The sequence below is a fragment of the Candoia aspera genome, chromosome 4 (assembly GCF_035149785.1).
Source record: "Candoia aspera isolate rCanAsp1 chromosome 4, rCanAsp1.hap2, whole genome shotgun sequence".
NCBI lineage: Eukaryota > Metazoa > Chordata > Lepidosauria > Squamata > Boidae > Candoia > Candoia aspera.
The window spans coordinates 118,890,676-118,908,579 of NC_086156.1; the positions used below are offsets into that span (position 1 = coordinate 118,890,676).

At 62.1% G+C, this 17,904-nt stretch overlaps 1 protein-coding gene across 9 annotated transcripts in view; it reads right to left on the bottom strand.

The window, feature by feature from the left end:
* The window catches only part of MINK1 (misshapen like kinase 1), a 29,843-nt gene that overhangs the window by 10,471 nt on the left and 1,468 nt on the right, over positions 1-17,904 (bottom strand). For 4 of the 9 annotated variants that reach the window (XR_010067859.1, XM_063301786.1, XM_063301784.1 and 1 more), the window contains exons 2-17: positions 9,869-9,934; positions 7,045-7,101; positions 6,726-6,851; positions 6,523-6,633; positions 6,273-6,363; positions 3,281-3,411; positions 3,036-3,090; positions 2,851-2,929; positions 2,319-2,494; positions 2,159-2,228; positions 1,865-2,072; positions 1,621-1,740; positions 1,335-1,421; positions 1,064-1,249; positions 734-913; positions 70-330 (exon numbers count right to left, since the gene is read on the bottom strand). Coding sequence is in view for 8 of the 9 variants with exons in the window: in XM_063301786.1 (XP_063157856.1) it covers positions 70-330; positions 734-913; positions 1,064-1,249; positions 1,335-1,421; positions 1,621-1,740; positions 1,865-2,072; positions 2,159-2,228; positions 2,319-2,494; positions 2,851-2,929; positions 3,036-3,090; positions 3,281-3,411; positions 6,273-6,363; positions 6,523-6,633; positions 6,726-6,851; positions 7,045-7,101; positions 9,869-9,934 (2,004 nt within the window). In the remaining variant the exon portion in view is untranslated. Of the gene's footprint in view, positions 1-69; positions 331-733; positions 914-1,063; positions 1,250-1,334; positions 1,422-1,620; positions 1,741-1,864; positions 2,073-2,158; positions 2,229-2,318; positions 2,495-2,850; positions 2,930-3,035; positions 3,091-3,280; positions 3,412-6,272; positions 6,364-6,522; positions 6,634-6,725; positions 6,852-7,044; positions 7,102-9,868; positions 9,935-10,871; positions 11,139-17,904 lie in introns of those variants that run through there. The other 5 variants (XM_063301785.1, XM_063301791.1, XM_063301787.1 and 2 more) reach the window with 4 other exon arrangements.

Consider the following 17,904-nt stretch of genomic DNA (forward strand, 5'->3'; position numbering starts at 1 on the left):
GGGGACAGCCACTTGCTCTCTGCCGGGCTCAGGAGTCCCCATCCAACTGCCCGTCCCCCCAATGGTTACCTGGGGGGGGCCATCGGGGTCCATTTTGACCCAGGGTCCTCGCTGCTCGGCGGCGGGCCGGGATGGCTGTGGGGCAGGCCCCTCAGAAGTGGGGTCAGAGTTCTGCCGGATCATGCCCGCTCGAGGAGGGGGCGGGACAGAGGAGGCGGAGTCATGGGCAGGGAAGGCAACCACATTCTTGCCGGGCTGGTCCTGCAGCGACTGGGAGCGAGGGACGGGGGCAGCGTATGGTTTGAGCGGGACGCGGTGGGCGAGGTGGCTCTGCGGACGGAAGGGCGTGTGCAGGGGTCACCGGGGAGGCGGGGCTGGCTGTTCCCCCCCCCCCCGAGCCTGTCTACAACGCTTCACCGGGTCCCCGGGCAAGGAGGAGGGGGAATGACCGCCGCCTGGCTCTGCCCTTTCCCCAGGTCAGCTCCCCAATGCCCTCCTCCCTCGCTGGAGCCATGTAGGCTCCCCGGGGCCCTTCACCTGAGGGAGGCCCTGCCAACACCCTGGCCGTCTGCTCAGGGGGCCCCGGGGGCCTGCAGCCTCCTGCTCCTGCCACCCATCTGAGTGAGGGAGCAAAGGCAGCATCCAATGGGAGAAGCAGCTGATGGCAAGAAGCAGCTGGGATGGGGGAGGAGGAGGGAGCAGAGCAGATGGGAGGGGGAGGGGGAACACCCACCTTGTGCTGCCCCTCCTGGGGCTCGACAGGGCGCTGCATGGGGGGCGTCTGCGAGGACAAGGCGAGCGACCCCGGCTCGGTGCAGGACTGGGGGGCGGCATCTGGACCTGGGCCCGCCGGCTTGGCCTTGGCTGGGAGCGAGGGCGAGTTCTCCTTGTTCGCGCAGCTCCGCTCCTCCACCTGCGGGCAAGGCTGGACTGGCCCACGGCCCTTCTGTAGCCTGCTGGCCCCACTCCCCAAGGAGGGCCGCCCTCCCGCCTGCCCGCCTCCCTGGCCCTTTGGGGAAAGTGCTGGGCCTTGTGCCGGGGGCGTCCCCAGCGCCGAGGGTACCTCGCGGGCCCAGGCGGGCTTGTCAGCAGCACTGCTGCGGGCGTAGTGGTAGAGCGGCTTCTTCTCCTGCTGCTGCTGCTGCTGCTGCTGCTGCTGCAGGGACTTCAGGTAGGCGTGCTCCTGCTGGAGCTGCCGCTGCAGCCGCTCAGACTGCCGCTGCTCCTCCAGCTGCTTCCGCTTGTACTCCTGCGGGGGCATGGAGAGGGGGCTGGGAGAACGGCCACCCCGCAGGCAGGCCCTGCAGGCCCTCCCAGCGGCCGCCCCCCTTTACCAGCAGCAGGGCTTGCTCCTGCAGAAGCTGCTGCTGGAGGATCTCCAGCTGCCTCTGCTCCTCCTCCAGCTTGTGCCTGATGTACTCCTGGGGGCGGGGGGAGAGAGGGGACAGAGTGGCAAGTGAGGAGGGGAGCGGCACCAAACCCCAAGAGGCAGGGAGGCAGACAGGGGGCCGCAGCCCCCCCACGCCCCGCCAAGCACGAAGCCCCGCCGGGGCCTGGCTGACCCCTGCAGCCCCCCACCGAGGGAGGCCAGGCCAGGCCAGGCCGTGGGCAGCGTCCCACCTGCTCCCGCTCCGCTTGCCGACGCTCCTCTTCCCGGCGCATCGCTTGCAGGTCCTCCAGGCGCCGCTGGTGCTCCTTCCCCTGCAGCTTCCGCTGTTCCCGCTCCCGGCGCTGCTGCTGCTGCGGCCGAGGGGAGAAAGCGCTGCAGCTTCAGCGGGCTGGGCCCATGTGACCGGGGCCCGGTCCTGGCCAAGTGAGGCCCCCAGAGGGAGGAGGCCAGCAGAGTCACGGCCCCCCCGCCCACCTCCTCCACTCGCCGCCGCTCCTCCTTCTGCTCCTCAATGCGCCGCTGGCGCTGGTGCAGCAGGTGCTTGATGTGGGCCTCGGAGTCGCGGTGCTGGGCGGCCAGCTGCTGTTGCAGCTTCAGGGCTTCGGAGTTGGTCTTGTTCTCCTGCTGCAGGCGGAGGAACTCCCTGCGCAGTGTGGACTCCCCAGGGACGTTCATGATGGAGCTGCAGGGGGGAGGAGGGCAGCTCAGCTGGCATCCTTCCCCGTGGGGCGGGTGAGGGTGCGGATCCCGGCTCCTCTGACCCCATACCTCGGCTCTCCTTCCTCGCCACGCCCGTCATCCTCCTCTTCGCTGCCGCTGTACTCGTACTCCGTCTCATCTGCCGGGGGGGAGACACCGAGAGGGTGATGTGGGGCAGAGTCCTGGCCCCTGCCCCCTGCCTGAGGCAGGCCCACCCCGCCGCACCCACCTTTCTCCCCCCGCTTCTTGCGGGTGCGGTCGATGTGGTCCTTGAGCTGGATGCGGACCTGCCGCTCGGTGGGCTGGTCCCGGATGAAGGGGAACTTGAGCAGCTGTTCGGTGGGGGGGCGGCTGGGGTAGGCTTTGATCAGGCAGTTGTCAATGAAGTCAATGAACTTCTTGGACCTGCTCCGTGGGGGGGGAGGGGTTGCAGAGGCGAGTTCTGGTCCTGCTGCCGAGACACAGGTGGGGGGCCTGGTGGCCCAGCCCGGCCTAGCCCTCCGGCCCACCCAGACCTTCCCCTCCGGCCCACCCCAGAAGCACAGCGCGCAAGTGGGACGGCCCTGTTTGAAGTCTTGTCCGTTTCAGTTCTCTGCCGGGTACGGTCTCGGCCAGATCCTGCGACAATGCAGCCCAGGAAAGGTTCCCTGCCACACGTCCTCCCTCACACCCTGTGGAGGAAACCTTGGCCAAGGCGAACGGAAGGGCTCCTCACAGTGCCCCCCCCACTGACTTCTCGCTGGCCCATGGGGAACACGTACCACTTCTTGGACTTCAGCTTGGGTGGCGGATTGCGAGGGATCAGAAAGAGAGCACGCATGGGATGCATGTCACACAGGGCTGCAACAGGAGAGAGGAGGAGAGATGAGTGGTGCGGTGCCATGGCCGACAGGCCCCTCCCTTCCCAAAGAGGCATTTTCCCCAAGATCCTGCTGGAGACGCTCACGTGGTGCTCCTTCGGCCATCTCGATGGCGGTGATTCCCAGGGACCAGATGTCACTCTGCGGAAGGAAGGAGGGTGAGAGAGAGGGAAAGTCTGCTGCCAACCCAAGGCCCGGCCAGCCACGCCTCACCCCTGCCCAGCTTCTCTTTGCTCGCCAGCCACACCTCTCCTCCTAGGTCTCCTCGCCCCCCACCCCGGCCTCTGTGCTGTTCAAGACAACCAGCCCTGCAGGCTTCCTCAAGACCTACTCTGTAGTCATACGTGGCATCAGGGTTTTCATCGCAGGCAATCACTTCTGGCGCCATCCAGTAAGGGGTACCGATGAACGTGTTCCGACGCCCTACCGTGCGGTCCAGCTGGGCGCTGACTCCGAAGTCAACTGCAGAAACAGAGAGAACGAGAGCAGCTTAACTGGCTGGCTACCTCGGGGTGGTTTCTGGGGCAACGGAGATTCACAACATTCACTGAAACAACCTGCAATGAGACCTTGGGCCCACCAGCCCTTCCTCTCCCTGGGACCCATCAGACGGGGGCCCCCACTGGTCCTGCCCTCCAGAAATCAGCAAGAGGCCATTCTGGGAGAAGGGGGACCCACAGGTTGGCACAGGTCACCTCTCCTAAGTTGGTTGTCATGACCTGGGCTCAGACGACTGGCCTGTTGGACACCCTGGTCTCCAGCTTCCATTGGTAAACCCCAGACCTGCGGGGACCAAGACTGCACCGACCCACAATAGGATGCGGATGAATGCACAGACCCAGCTGGCGATGATGGGATGTTGCCTTACTAAAGATTTGCCAGTCTCAGGGTTTCCAGCAACCGTGAAACCAAAGCCAGGGAAAGTGGGGCTGCTGGGATGGTTTGCGAGAGTCTTGAAGTGGCGGGGAACGCTATCGCAGAGATGGAGGGCTGCGGGCATCTGCAGGTGGAGGCGTGCCACGCTGACAGACTATAACTTCTGCTGAGCTGTCAAGCAGCGGCTCTCTGTGCGCTTTGGGGCCTCCTCCTGTGGCCAACAGAGGATTCCCAAGGCTTCCTTGTGATTTCACAGTCTCCATGGCCCTGACCGCATGGGCGGGCACTTGTGTGAGTTGGGCTTTTACTTTGGAGCAGATGAGGCATGGTCTGAAAACAGAGAATGTTAGCGTCTGCTCTCTGCCACGATCAGAAGACTTCCCTGGCCAACCCTGGGGCTCTGCAAGGGTGGTGGATCCTGGAGCAGTCTGCCCCAGGTTCCTTGGGGATCCAGAGGGTCTCCAGGGAGCAGTTGGCAGCATCCTGCAAATTGGCAGTTAAGTCCTGCCTCACACCCAGCGGGACTCAGAAGTGGCCAGACTGCAGGATGCGTTTGCTGCAGCGAGGCCTCTAACCAAGCAGCTCGCTGGTTTACTGGGAGCCGAGGGAAACAAAGCGAGTCAAAAACCACCTAAAGAAACAGTGGCACAAACCCCAAAGTGGGTACAGTCAGGACTTGGAAAGAGTTCAAGCCTACCCAGCAGTGTGCTTCTCCCCTGTGCTTGCTGTACCTGCAGATTCCCAGCTGGCAGCCCTGTTCAGAGCGACCCAGCCTTCTTTAGGAAGCTCCTGCCGCTCAGATCCATCTGGCTGAGATGCCAGCTGGGCAGGGTCCACTGTGGCAAGAAGGACATCCCCCTGGGTTGCCGTCTGGGATTCTTTTGACCGTGTGGAGCAAGGGACATGGACAAAGTCCCCCACTGTCTGAATTCCACCACCTGCAGACCCTCCTGCTCATCTGGATGGGGGGGAGAGGGGAACAGCTGGCTCCAGGAGATAGCCAATGGCTCTATGAGAGGCCCTCTCTGGACCCAGCTGTTTTTTGTCCACTAGCCCAGGGTCCAGCCGCTCGTCATGCAGGTGGCAGCAAATCAGCTAGGGGTTCCTAGATGGAACACATCCACGTCCAACCCTGGTTACAGGACAGAGGTGGCCCTGGTCACTCTGGTCAATGACCCCTGGGGAACGCAGAGGGCTGGAGCGTGCCCTCTTGGACCCTGTCGCAGCACTGGCATCCCAGCATCCTTCCAGGCCACCGGCAGGGGCTGGCAGGGGAGGGCAGGGCTCGAGGCCCTGGGAACTCCAGCCAGGGCTTCTCAGGGCTCGGGGCTTCTCCCATGCTATCTGACCTCTAAGCGGAACAGCTGAGGGAGTCCGCTTGCTGATTCAGAGCAAGACACCACCAGTAAGCCAACGACACTCAATTATTCATTGCCGCCTTCAGCTGAGCCAGAGACATTACCCAATTCCTGAGCGGATGCTCAGAGGCACAAAGTGTCCAGATCAATGTTTCTCACCTTGGCAACTTTTAAAGTGTGTGGACTTCTACTCCCAGAATTCTGGCTGGGGAATTCTGGGAGTTGAAGTCCAGACCCAGGCACCTTAAAGTTGCCAAGGTGAGCAGCACTGGTCTAGATAGTGCTGAACGAGCCAAGCACAGATGAACGTCCGTCAGGATGGTGATGCTCGTGGTCAGGAATCACTGGCATAATCCAGTGACACCAGTTCTGGCAGTTACTTGGGACAAGCGACCCTCCTCAGAAGGAGTGGGTTAGGGCCCTGGAGCTTTTCCAGGCTCATGGCTCCTACTTAAAGGGCATGCAGGAGCTCTGGCTCGGGGAACCTTCCCCACTTCAGCTGATGTGCCAGTCGAATCAAGACGCCTTGGTGATGAGCACGCAAGCCTTGGTCACCCCCTGGATGGGTTACTGCCATACATTCCACAAGGGGTTCCTTTTGGGAAAAACCCAGAAGCTTCAGCGGGCATGAAACGCAGTGGGCGGCTGGGTTCCTGGCAGAACGCCCCCACAGGCCAGGGCAATACTTACCAGAAGTCCCCGCACTGGTTGCCAGAGGCTTTCCAGCCCGCTTCGAAAGCTGGTTATTGCCTTACGCCCTTTATGGCATGGCACCCAGACACATCGGGTGATGTCTTGTGAAGCCAAATCCAGTTTGGTCATTGAGAGGGGCCCTGTTGCAGGTTCCCCCTCCTTGTGAAATACATGGGGGAGGGGCAGAGGCCTTCCCAGGGGCGGTCCCCATTTAGGCAACCCTCTCCCCCAAGGGATGGCCAGCCCTCCCTTCACTGGCACTTTGAAAGCTAGCTGAAGCATCGTTGTCCCAGCAGGCCTCCAGCAGGCCCTTCTCAGAGGTCCATTTATTGGTGCCCACGATGCCCTTGATGCCTGTGGGCTGGGTCACAAGGTGGCAAAGCGGCCCTCACATACCCAGCTTCACCTCAGCATTTTCAGTAAGAAGCACATTCTGCCCCTTGATGTCTCGGTGGATCACTTTGTGTGCATGGAGATGAGCCAATCCCTGGTGGGGAGCAAGACGGGAGAGATCACAACTTGCACAGGTGGGAGTGGGGAGTCCGAAGGGGCCGGCCGCAACAAGCCTCCCCCACCAATGGGATCCTTCACCCCTGGGAAGCAGTAGGGTGTCCCCCTCACACCTCTGCCCAGCCACAGCCCTTACCCGGAGGATCTCCCGGCAGATGTACGCAATACAGTCCTCCTTCAGGGCGTTGCCCTTGGTGTTCTTCACCAGATCAGTCACGGAGCCGGCCCCACAAAACTCCATCACCAGCTGGGGAAACAGGGGTGGGGGGGAGGTCAGGGCTGCAGTGCAGCAGCTCGGCTAGCCTGCTAGCTGCTCTCGGGGATCCCCTCTTGCCTCACCCAGAGCTGATCGTCATTCCCAGGGGGGCTCTTCTTAACAAATGCCCCATAGTAGGTCGCGATGTTGCGATGGTGGGAGTACTTCTTCAGCATGTTGATCTCCTGCTTAATCTCTTCTTCTTCATCCTTTTACGGAGGGGAGGCCAAGTCAGACGGGATCGTGCCCCGTCCCTCAGAATCTCAGAATTCCCTCCAGGGCAGCACTGACTGCTGGACACCAGGACAGCCACCCTTGGATCTGGGCGCGGCAGTCCATCCTCCTCCCTCCCTCAGAGCCCCCTGCCCTGCCCTGCCACCCTCCTTGGGTCAGAGAGCATACCTCGGTGACATCCATGACTTTGATGGCAGCCAACTGCCCTGTCTTGACATGGCGGCCCTGGGAGAGGGGAGGGGAGAATCAGCTCAGCTGGTCAATGCCCCGCTGCCTCTTGCTCCCCCCACCCCCGAGATGCTTCCCTGGAGGAGGACCATCCAACCACTCTCCCGACCGAGCTGGAAAATGGGGCAGGCACTGGGTCTGGCCCAGAAGCACGCCAGCCTTAGAAAAAGCGGGTCTCTGCCTGCGCCGGGCCTGCTGCTCCCTGCTCGGGTGTAAAGCTGCCTTCTTCCTAGGGGGGCCTCTGTGCTCCCCATGGCAACATCCAGCGTGCCTGACTTCCGATCATGGCTCCGGCATCTGGGCCTAGAAAGCCGTTGTCTCCCTGCCAGTGTGCTGAGCCCAAAGCCCTGTCACTGCTGCCACGGGCAACAGCGGGACCCGCCAGGCTAAGGACTGCGCTGGTTTTGAGAGTCTCTTTCCCACAGAGGCCCTTCCCTTCAGCCCCCCCCCCATCGCTGCTCCTTTCTCTGCCGCCTCACCAATCACAGCTGGCTTGAACCCATTCTCCCCCGCCGCCTCTGAGGGCTCTTTCTGCGGACCACAACAGGAGGGTAAGCTGCTCCTGCCCCCAGCAGGTGGGGCAGACACCCCACAGCGCGGAATAAAGGGGGAGTCCACCCGCCCCTCCTTGAGGCACCCGCTGCGTTCCAAGAGCCTCATGCTGGCAGAGGGAGCCAAGGACTCACCGTGGCCTCGCTCCCTGGCCCCTGCCCCCCCGCCTCTCCCAGGTCAGCTGCCTCCCTGCCTGGCAGGGAGCACACGGAAGGACCTGGAAGCCTGGAATAGGGCGCGCCTTCCCTCGGTCGGCCGGGGAGGGGGCAGAGGGGGCCGGCGGGGACCCTGGCGCTCCCCCTGCCCACTGTGTTCTTGCAGCCACCTTGCAGAGAACAGGAGAGGGCAATGCTCAAGGGCAGCCGGGATTCAAAGCCTCCGCTGCTGGAGTGCTGCCCTGTCTCTGGTGCTGGGAGGGACCCCCTGCTCTAAGCGCCCCGAAGCAGAGCCGGGCTGAGCGCCACAGATGGACCCCTGAAGGGCCTGGCATGCTGGGTGGGGAAGAGACGAGGGCTGACTCTCCTCCTGAGGAGCTCTGAGGGCCAGCTTGGAGGGCCAGGCCAAAGAGAGCCTTCGCTCCCCGCAGCTCTTTTCCCCTCTGGCTGGGGGGAGGACGGGTCCCAGCCCTTGAAGAAAACAGAGCCCCAGACCTCGTCACTTGGCCCAGCACCCGGGTTCTCATCTGCGCCCCTTTTCACAGCCAGGCCACTCCCCGACTCAGCCGCCCAGGAAGCGCGACTGTCGCCACGGAAACAAAGCCAAGCCCCCTCTTCAGCTCAGCATTGCTGGGCAGCCTTGCCTCCTCTCTGCATCCTCCTAGCGTGCCCACTGTTGCAGGAGGAGGAGGAGGGAAGAGCCATGAGGCGATTTCCAAGAGCCCCCCTGCCCTCAGCCATGTGTTGGCATTGTCTTCTCCGCCACACAGCCTGGCGTGGGCAGCTGTTGCTTGGCAACCACCTTCCGCTTCCTTTCAAGGGGGACCAGCGCTGAAAAGGCCCCCCCTCCCCTGAAGTGTGAACAGAACGATCTGGTACGCCTCCTCCCTCGCTCGCGCTGTGCCTCCCTGGAGTGGAAGGGAGGCAGGGGGGCAGGGAGGGCTGCAGCCGCTCACAGACCACCACGTACCCTTGGCAAAAGTTCTCGGCAGAGCCTCCCCTGCCCCGTCCCAGGCAAACCATCAGGGGCCACGTGCCAGCAGGGCTGGGACTGGCACGAAGGGCAAATCATGAAAGGCCTTGTGCTGGAGGACAGGAGAACCTGCTTCTGACAGCGGGCACGGCTTGGACAGGTGAGGGGGTTGGCAAAAGGAAAATCAATCCTGCCACAGAGGAAGAGGAGGAGGACCCCTCCCTCCCCAAAACATTTGGCCATGAATGGTTCAGTCAGGGGCTAGGATGGAAAACCAATGATTTGCATGGTGACCGATCTGCCTTCCTCCTCAGCGGGAGGTCAGACTATGGAGGGAAGCAAATGGGACCCCCACAAGTGAGCCAGTCTGGACTGGGGGGGCAGGTGGCTGTTCAAAGAGCATGCCAATACACAAAGGCCACGACCGTCCCTTCGCCCCTACTCGGATACTCAACCGCTGTAGGAGCTCCGGGCTCTTTTGCTGCTGCCCGCTCGCCCCCGGTCACCCCCCTGGAAACAAGCTTGCCCTCTCTTGTGTGTCTATCCGGACCTTCTTGCATCACGTGGGAAGCTGGGGGGAGGGGAGAGGAGTCTGCTCCTCCTGGCCCCTCGGACAGCTGGAGCATCTCTGGTGGGAAGAGGGGCCACGTGGGTGGTGGGGGTACCTACAGACAAGGCAGGCACCTGTGACTTCCTGAAGGGACCCCCCACGCTGCCCTGGCTCAAAGCTGCATGGAGCCCAAGCTTCCTGGAGAGGGGAGGCCGCCCGCCCATCAGCAAAGTCCGCAGGTGGGGAGCATCCCATCCCCACCAGGCAGGCTCAGAGGCAGTGGCGGCGGCAAAGGGGGACACCTGACTGACTGCAGGAGGCCCTGAAGTGGGATGGAGCTAAAGGCCAGCCTGGCCCAGTTCTCGCTTCTGGCCGGGAAGGCTGAGCAGCAAAGGCAGGGGACAGCTCCCCTACCGCAGAAAAGCCTCAGCCACGGGGCCAGCCAGCGTGCCCCCCCGGTCACAGGGCTCCAATCAGTGCCCGCCCTGCAGGGAAGAGACAACTCAGTGCCGCCCCGTCGCCCCGGTCGCTCACCTTGTAGACCTGCCCATACGTCCCATTGCCGACCACTTCCACCAGTTCAAAGATGCCGGCGGGATCCTGCGGAGGGAAGGAGGGGGCGGATTAGACCCACTGCCAGCAGGAGTGAATTTGGTGGCCGCTGGGGAGACAAAGGGCGCCTCCTCCCCACTAAGGCCTTGGCCAACACGGACCTGGCCCTGCCCATGGTAGAGGCTGGATTTGCACCATCTCTCAGCAAGGGATGGGACTGCTGCGAAGCCCCAGAAGGCCCAAGGGGCTGCCCTGGTTCCCCTGAGGGTCCCCACCCAAGGAAGCTGCAAAGTGGTGCTCAGAGCCGCCCCCCGCCCCCCCGTACCTTACACACACCCAAGGACCAGCTTTAACAGCGTTTCTCAACCTTGGGAACTTTAAGCTGTGTGGACTTCAACTCCCAGAATTCCCCAGCCAGCCATGAATTCTGGGAGTTGAAGTCCACACAGCTTAAAGTTCCCAAGGCTGAGAAACACCAGGCCATAAAATGCAGGTGTGGGGCATCCAAGCATATCAGGTGTGCGTGGGGCGCAAAACTGCTCTGAGCTCATCCATCTCCCGGTGCAGACCTGCGCTTCAGACTTGGCAACTTTCCATGAGGGGCCACTGTACCCCAGCAGTGCCAAGGAAGGTCGCTCCCGGGTGGGAGAGAAGATGCGCTGGGCCTCCCACTCCACTGCCAGAGGAGTCGCCAGGCAGCCCTGGTGCAAAGACAGGGGCTGCCCAGAGTGGAGGGCTGCCCTCTGAGGATGACCTTTCCTGCACCACCAGCGCAGCCCCAGCCCCAGAACTGGCTCAGCGAAGGGTGCCTCCTCCCCTTGGAGACCACCCAGCTAGAAGGGCCCCCCGAGGTCCCGGAATCCCACTCCTGCTCCATGTGGGGGTCCGGATGAGAGTGCTCCCTGGTGACTTTCTAGCCTTTGCCCAAGAGCAGTGGGGGAAGGGGCCCAGCAGGGCCTTGAGCTCGCTTGGGCGCTGTCCTCACCATTTTCCGGTGTCCTGCAACCCTGATTCATCTTCATCTTCTGCTGTATCTCGGTCACATTTCCTCAAGGCTACGCACCCCTGATCATCCTCACAGCCCTTCCCCACGGCTGCCCCAGTTTCTCCTGATTCTTTCTCTGTCCCGTGCAGAATTGGGATCCTGTGCGGTCCTCTGCGGAGCTCTGCCTAAAATCTAGGGTACGAGCCGCCTCTGCTGGTGGGCCAGGTCCCTCAGGACCAGTATTAATAGCTCCGCATTAAGGCAAGGGGGTGGGGTGGGCAGGGCTGTGCTGTGCTGTGCTGTGCTGGGAGGGCCCAGGCAGTCCGGACCCAAATCCAGGAAAGGCCTCTCTAAAGCTCCCCGGAGAAGTGGGGCCAGATCAAGCCTCTTGCAGCAAGGCCGCAGAGTCAGCAGACTGGAAGGATACGGCCTCGGATCTGTCTGGCTGCCCCAAGTGGTGGCGGGGAGGGGGCATAAAAGAGGTGTTGTTCGTCACAACCTGCAGCTGGCTGCCACGCGCAACCCATCTCCAACTTTCCTCTCGGTTTCTGGCTTGCACCCAGCAGCAGCAGTGCTGCCCAATGGGCATGGCACCCGAGGGGTGATTTGTGCAGAACCCGGGGCATTAAAGCTGAGGAGCACCCAGACTGAGCAGCTACCTCAGTTCGGAGCGGAAGAAGAGGGCCGCTTTGGGAAGCAGCCTTTCCTGTCCCAGCACAAGCCGACCATCAAGGAGAGGGGAAAGACTCCCACCTGTAACAGGACTCCCAACCCCTTGCGGAGGCCGCTGCTCCTCCCCACAGGTCTGATGCTCAGCCAGGGGCCCAGCCCAGCAGCCTTGGCCAAAGGGGTCTCCTCTCCCCACCTCAGGGTATGGACACCCCTGAGGGCAGAGGATGTCATGAGTACTGATGGCGAGCTGGAAGAGGCCTCTATCCAGGGGTGAAAACGCATGCGTAGTACTGAGGAATTAAGCAGCCATTCAAAGAGACACAGATCAGACCTGCCTTAACTTTTGGGGGTTTTATGTCTGGGTTTTTCCCACGCTTCTTTAGTTTGTTAGGATTCCATTTAACGTAGCAGTAATAAACACTAGAGACCTACTCCTCGTCTCAGCGTGATTTCTGACTGTTAGGACAGAGACAGAAGGGGGCGGTCCCTGCTCTTCTGGAGCTAGGAAAGCTCTACAGAAGCCCCCATTGAGAGGCAGCATTTAAGGGGTGCCCTGGCCACTGTGCCATCCCACAACCCAGCCAAACCACCAGAAACTCACAAGGTCGGCAGACCCCTCTCAGCATCCCGTCCGTACTGGGAGAGGCCACCAAGGCCATACACCGGGGCCTCTGCGCTTGTTCCTCCCACCCGTGGCCACCCTTGGGCACTGTGCAGCCCCCAGGGATGCAGGCCCCGAGCAGCAAAGGCCCAAAGGAGAGACAGTCCTGGCACAGAGTTCATTCAGTACCCGTGCCCTACTGGCCCCCTTGCCCCCAAGTCCAGGCCTCTCTTGCAAAGCTGCTCACAAGACCGCCAGCCCGCTGGCCGATCTCGTGGGCCACCCCAGCTCCCTGACCCTCTTCTCCTAAGATCCTCCAGGGGGAAACTGCACGCCAGGAAGAAGATAGCTCAAGCAAGCGGGGACCCTCCGTTGCTTTGGGTGGGTGGAGAAGGGAACAGGGGAGGGCCAGTCCCTCACAGCGCCCCTGCCAAGCTGCCTTCTCCCTTCAGAGGGAGTGGACGACAGCAAGCTGCTCAGCCCTCTCGCCCTCGGAGGGGCTGGGGGTGGCTGTGAGTCAGCAGAAAGAAAGAAGGAAAGATCAGACCGAGAGGACCCGTGCTGACAGCTGCCCACCCCACGGCCCCCTCCACAAACCAAGCCCACGCCGTGCACGGGCGGGCAGGTGGGCGGCAGGGGGTGTGGTAGCTGCTGGAGACACTCAGAAACGCCTCTTCACCCACAGTCAGTCAGTCGAGCTCCCCTGCAAAATGGCATGAATTAATTCGGGTCTCTCTCGCACATCCCTGTCCCATTTATATGCAAACAAGGCATTCCGCAGCAAAGGAGCTCAGGCACATTCATCTTCCAGAGCACAAGCCGGCCTCAAGCAGGGCCCGACGGCCTTCGGCAGGGGTGGGGGGGCACGAGAGAAGCCAGAACAGGCTCTGGGGAGCTTCCCCGGGCCTCCCCACGACAGCTGCTGAGAAACAGGAATGTTGCCCTGCAGGGTGGAAGGCAACCTTTGCTCCTGCAAGCAGGCCGGGCCAGCTCCCCTCCCCGCCTGGTTTGCAGATGGCATGCTGACATGCCAGCTCTGGGCGAGCTCTTCCTGGCCTCCCTGCTGCCCCCTCTTTTCCAGGGCGCAGAGCAGGGAGCGGCCAGGAGAAAGTTGGGGGTCCCTGCCTTCCCCAGGTCAGCTGCCCCAGGCAAGGCCACCCTGTTTCCTAGTCAGGGAGGGGATCTGTGGTCACCACTCTGAGGCCGCCTTCACACCCAGAGGGGGGCTGCCCCAAACCCCAGCTAGGCCTGTGGGGGTCCTCCAGGGCTCCTGCCTTTGGAGAGCGCCTGCAAACTATGCCAAGGCAGGGGGGGGAGGAAGCATACTAGCCACGCTCCCCCCACCAGGGCCACCTCCATCTTCTTGAATGAGGTGCGGCTACGGCTGCCTTGCTCCCTGTTCCAGCTCTGGCTCAGCTCTGCACACGGCCAGACTCTCCTGCCAGCCCCCGGCCGGCCTCCAGAGGAGACCCGGCTTGCCGCTGCCAGGGAAATTTCAGGGGGCAGGAGGAGCCCTGTTGTACAAGCTTCCACCACCCACCGTGAGGGCTTAAGGGCAGCGGCTGCAATGGGGCCAAGTGCCAAGTTGAGGGCCAGCTGGGCTGAAGGCTCCCTCTGGTGTCCCTTGATCCCCCCAGACAGGCCCAAATGGCCAATTGGCCAGTGGCTGGGAGCAGGGGAAGGGGAGGGCAGAGCACGCCGGAGAGGAAAGCAGCTTTCCCAGCCCGGCAGAGGGGTTCGCATCAGCTGGCCACAACCCGGCACCCCTTCCCCTTTGGACCCTCAGGAACTGCAGCCCAGCCCCCTAGCCAAAAATCTAATCTGATGCTGGACCCCTGCCCCAGCCCCCTCTGGGGGAGCAGACCCACTGCCAAAACAAGATCCCCTCCCACCCCAAGCCCCGCAGGTCAGTCTCCCATGAGGCGGAGATGGGCGGTGAATAAATTTATAAATAATTTTTTTTAAAAATTAGCAGGGAAGAGCATTTCCCACACTCCCCCATTCCCCTCTCCCAGCACCCTCAGCGCCCACCCGGTACGCAGGCTCCCCTCTCCCCTCCTCCTCAGACCTTCAGCAGGCCCAGGGCCGGCGAGCAGCCAGCCAAGGCGGCCGCCTGCAAATGCTACTGAGTGGGGCTGGGCAAGTCAGGCTGCCGCTGCCTCACCCTGGACGCATGAGCCACAGACTCTGCCTCGCTGTGCAGCAGCAGCAGCTGCTGCTTCTGGCCAGCAGGCCCCCTTGCCACCCTCCCCTGCGCCCTCAGGTGGGGGCTTCCCCTGCAGGAGGTGGCAGAAGCCAGGCCCCTCCCCCCCATGCAAGGTAAGTCCAAGGCAGGGGACCAACCAGCTGGCCCTCGCTCCCCAGCAATGCGAAGGTCAAGGCAAATGCCGACCAGTTGCCACTGGCTGTCAGGCCAGGCCTCGCCTGGCCAGACCAACCAGCAGCACACGCTTAATCCTCATGAGGCCTGCTGATGATGACGGGCTTGGGTGCCTTCACCCATTCTGGGCATCTCAATACATTTATGGAGGAAAGGCCCACCAGTAAGGAAGAAGAGCCTCTCTGCGCCCTGGAGGCACCTGGGAGAGGCCAATGGCTCCCCATGAGTCTTAGTCCTAGGTTCCCACCCATTATGGGGGAGCCACAGCCTGCCATCCTGCAGACAGGGACACCATCATCCCTGTCCTGCCCGCAGCAGCCGGGAGGCCCTGCCAACGTAGGAGGATGGAGGGAGAAGCGGAGGGAAGCGTGCCGAAAGCAAGGCTGGGTGCTACGCTCTGGCCCGTCTCGGGGAACTCAGGCCTTGCAAGGCACAGGTTGCCCAACAATCTCACAGGGACCAGAAGATGGATTTTTAAGGCACTGCAAGGAAATTATTGTCCGGTGCCAAACAGGTCATGATCCCACTGCTGTAACACAGGAAGATTTTCATTACAGGAACAAAACAAACAGCTGCCCCAATCCACCGAGGTCAGCAAGACTTCAGAGATGGGGTCTTTGCGAGAGGGGGGGGGGGAAGGGGGGGAGAGGAATGCCTCCTTTGCTTAGCGGGAAAAAAGCCCTGAACAGCTAAAATATCTTCAGTCTTGTCAACATGGCCTCAGACAGAAATGAAGAAGATGGCCGGGCGACATTATCCAGCAGCAGAGCACGCCTTAAAAATCTAGCCATAGTGACCCTAGTTCCCACAGAATGGCTGCTTGGAGAAGGGCAGGGGAGTGAGGCCCTTCCTGGGCCTGCACTTGCCCCTATCCAGGTCTTTTGCAAGCCGAGCCCTGCCGGGCCAAGGCGGCACCTCCCCCACAACCCCAGCCCGCAGCCAGTGCTGATCCCGCAAAGTGCTTATTCACCCACGGCTGCTACCGGGACAGAAAAGCCGGTCTGGGCAGATCCACCCTTAGCAAAGAAAGTTGCCCCACCCTCTGCACCTCCCGGGGGTGGGGGAGCTGCGCCTGAATCAGCTGAACGTCACAGGAGCCAGGAGGGAGCTGGCTCACCTGCCCTCACCTGGGGCAACCACCTCAGAGTCCCCTCTCTGCCCTTCCAAGGGAGGGGGAGGGTCACCACAGGATTGCGTTATCTGGCTGGGGCTGCACCCGGCCACAGCAGTTCCGTGCTGCCAAGTGGGAAGGTGGGGCCCAGCAGAAGCTGAGCCCCCTGAGCTCCACCACAGCCCTCCCAAGCCCTGCTATTTCAGCAGCCCGGAGTGGGAAAGAACTGTGGCCTAACAGGGAGGTTCATCCAGACCGCAGGAGGCCCCTGCCTGCCAACCCCCCGTGACTGTGCACGAGAAGCAAGGCCCCCAGGCTGGCGCTCGGTCACCCTCCCACTTGCCCAGGGCTCCGTGGAGGACCGTCCGGAGGGCAGCCGGCACCAGCCTTGCTCAGCATGCGGCACCACTGGATAGAGGGGGGAGAAGCTCGCGTAGGCAAGCGTGAAAGGAGGAATTGTGATTCAATTAAGGCCAACACGCTGCAGTCAACAAGTTCTCCCTAGCAACAAGCAAGAATGGTGGCGTGAACAAGCCCAGCGCGGAGATCCTTTTTCAGACTCAGAGGCCAGGCAAGGGGACCAGCCGCCAGGCACAGCCAAAAGCTGACCCATTGTGCCCACCAAGAGCCAGAACCATCCAGGAGGAAAAAACAGCAGAGGGGAGGAGACCAGGCCTGCCCCAGCCCCCCTCTGGGGCTGGAAAGATACCACAGCCCCTCTCCATTCTCCCCCAAGCAGAAGGCCTCCTCCCTCCCCCCCAGCTTCAACCAGAGAGCAGGTGCGCCACAAAATCAGGACACCCCGTGTGCTCCTAGTCAACAGGATGGGAAATTTCTTCCCAACTTCAGCAACGGCCATTTGATCAGGCCAGAAGATTAAGTGGAATGTAGGGGGGTGAAGCCTGCTGTGATAGGAAAGAAGAGCCACGTGCCCAAACACGAGCAGAGCAATGGAGTACCAGCTGGCCTACGTTGGGAAAGGGAGGAAATCTCTGTGGCAGCCATATAACCTCAGCGCCCTGACAGCAGGGACCCAGGCAGAGGCTGGGACAGATGGACCCCTTGCGTTGCCCCGGACTGTCTCCAGGGACCGAAGGTAGCTGTGTGAGTGCCCAGGCACCATGAGACCCCCTTTCCCATCTCTGCTCCCAGACCAGCCTTTCAGCCCAGGAGAGCAGGGCAAGGCTCCCCTACATGGGGCGGCCTTCTGGAGGATGCCAATGAGCAGTCGCTCGGTGGGGATGCCCGCTCCCACAGCTGAAGGAGAGCTTCCAGGGGAAGACTGTGAAAACGCCTCCCTGGAAGATTTAAGGCAAGAACCCCCAGTTGGGGGCTCTACTGACCATTCCCCAGCTCCCTTTCAAGCCAAGCAATTCCAAGCTGTGCTCGGCTGCCCCACTCGATGCAGGTGTGGCTCAACAGAAGTACCCATACCCCACCCCCGCAAGGGCCAGAGCCTCTGCCTCTAGCAATCTGACCCTACCGGACAAAGGTGGCCTGGGCACAGTCCACACAAAATCCCCTTCGGGGCACATGAGCATTTTGGCCCCTTCCTGCCCTCGAGGCCAACCACATGAAAGAGGTTTGTGGCCAAGGGGTCAACTCTCAAGACAGGGACGCCTCCCTGCTGCCTCACACTCCTACCCCCACCCAGCCTTGTGATTCCTGCCCAGAGGAGGACACTGTGGCCCAGCAGTGAACGGCAGCCCCATCCCCACTCACCAGGCCCTGGAGTGCCCTCCCTTCCGACCCCGGAGAAAGCATAACGCAGCACCTCCACCCTCTGCTGCAGATCTGTGGATCCAGAGGCTGAAGCCGGGCTCTGCCCTTACCTCAGATCTCACAGACGCTTCCTGTCACCCCAGAAAAACATGAAAGGCAGCCTCCCCTCCCCAAGCCCAGGGCGCAGCTCCTGCCCTGGCGTTCCCTCGGACGCCTGCCCAGCCTGCAGCACACCCCAGGGCAGCAGATTCCCTGACCTGCTTTCACAGGCAGCTCATGGGTAAATGTCGCCCTCTGTTCTGGGGCTGGAATCAACACAGGAGGCAGGCATGGCATTGGGATGGCAGGTTTAATCAGGGTGGGGGCACGGGTGGGATCCGGCCTCTCAGCCCAGGGCCGCCTGCAAACGACCTAGCGGCAGGCAGGGAAAACCGAGATGCTGCTGCCTCGCACCCAGGCCTCCCATCTCCTCCAGGCCATGAGGCGGGATGGGGGGCATCCTTCAGCTCAGAGGACTGTCCCTGAGCCGCTCCCCAAAGCTTCAGAG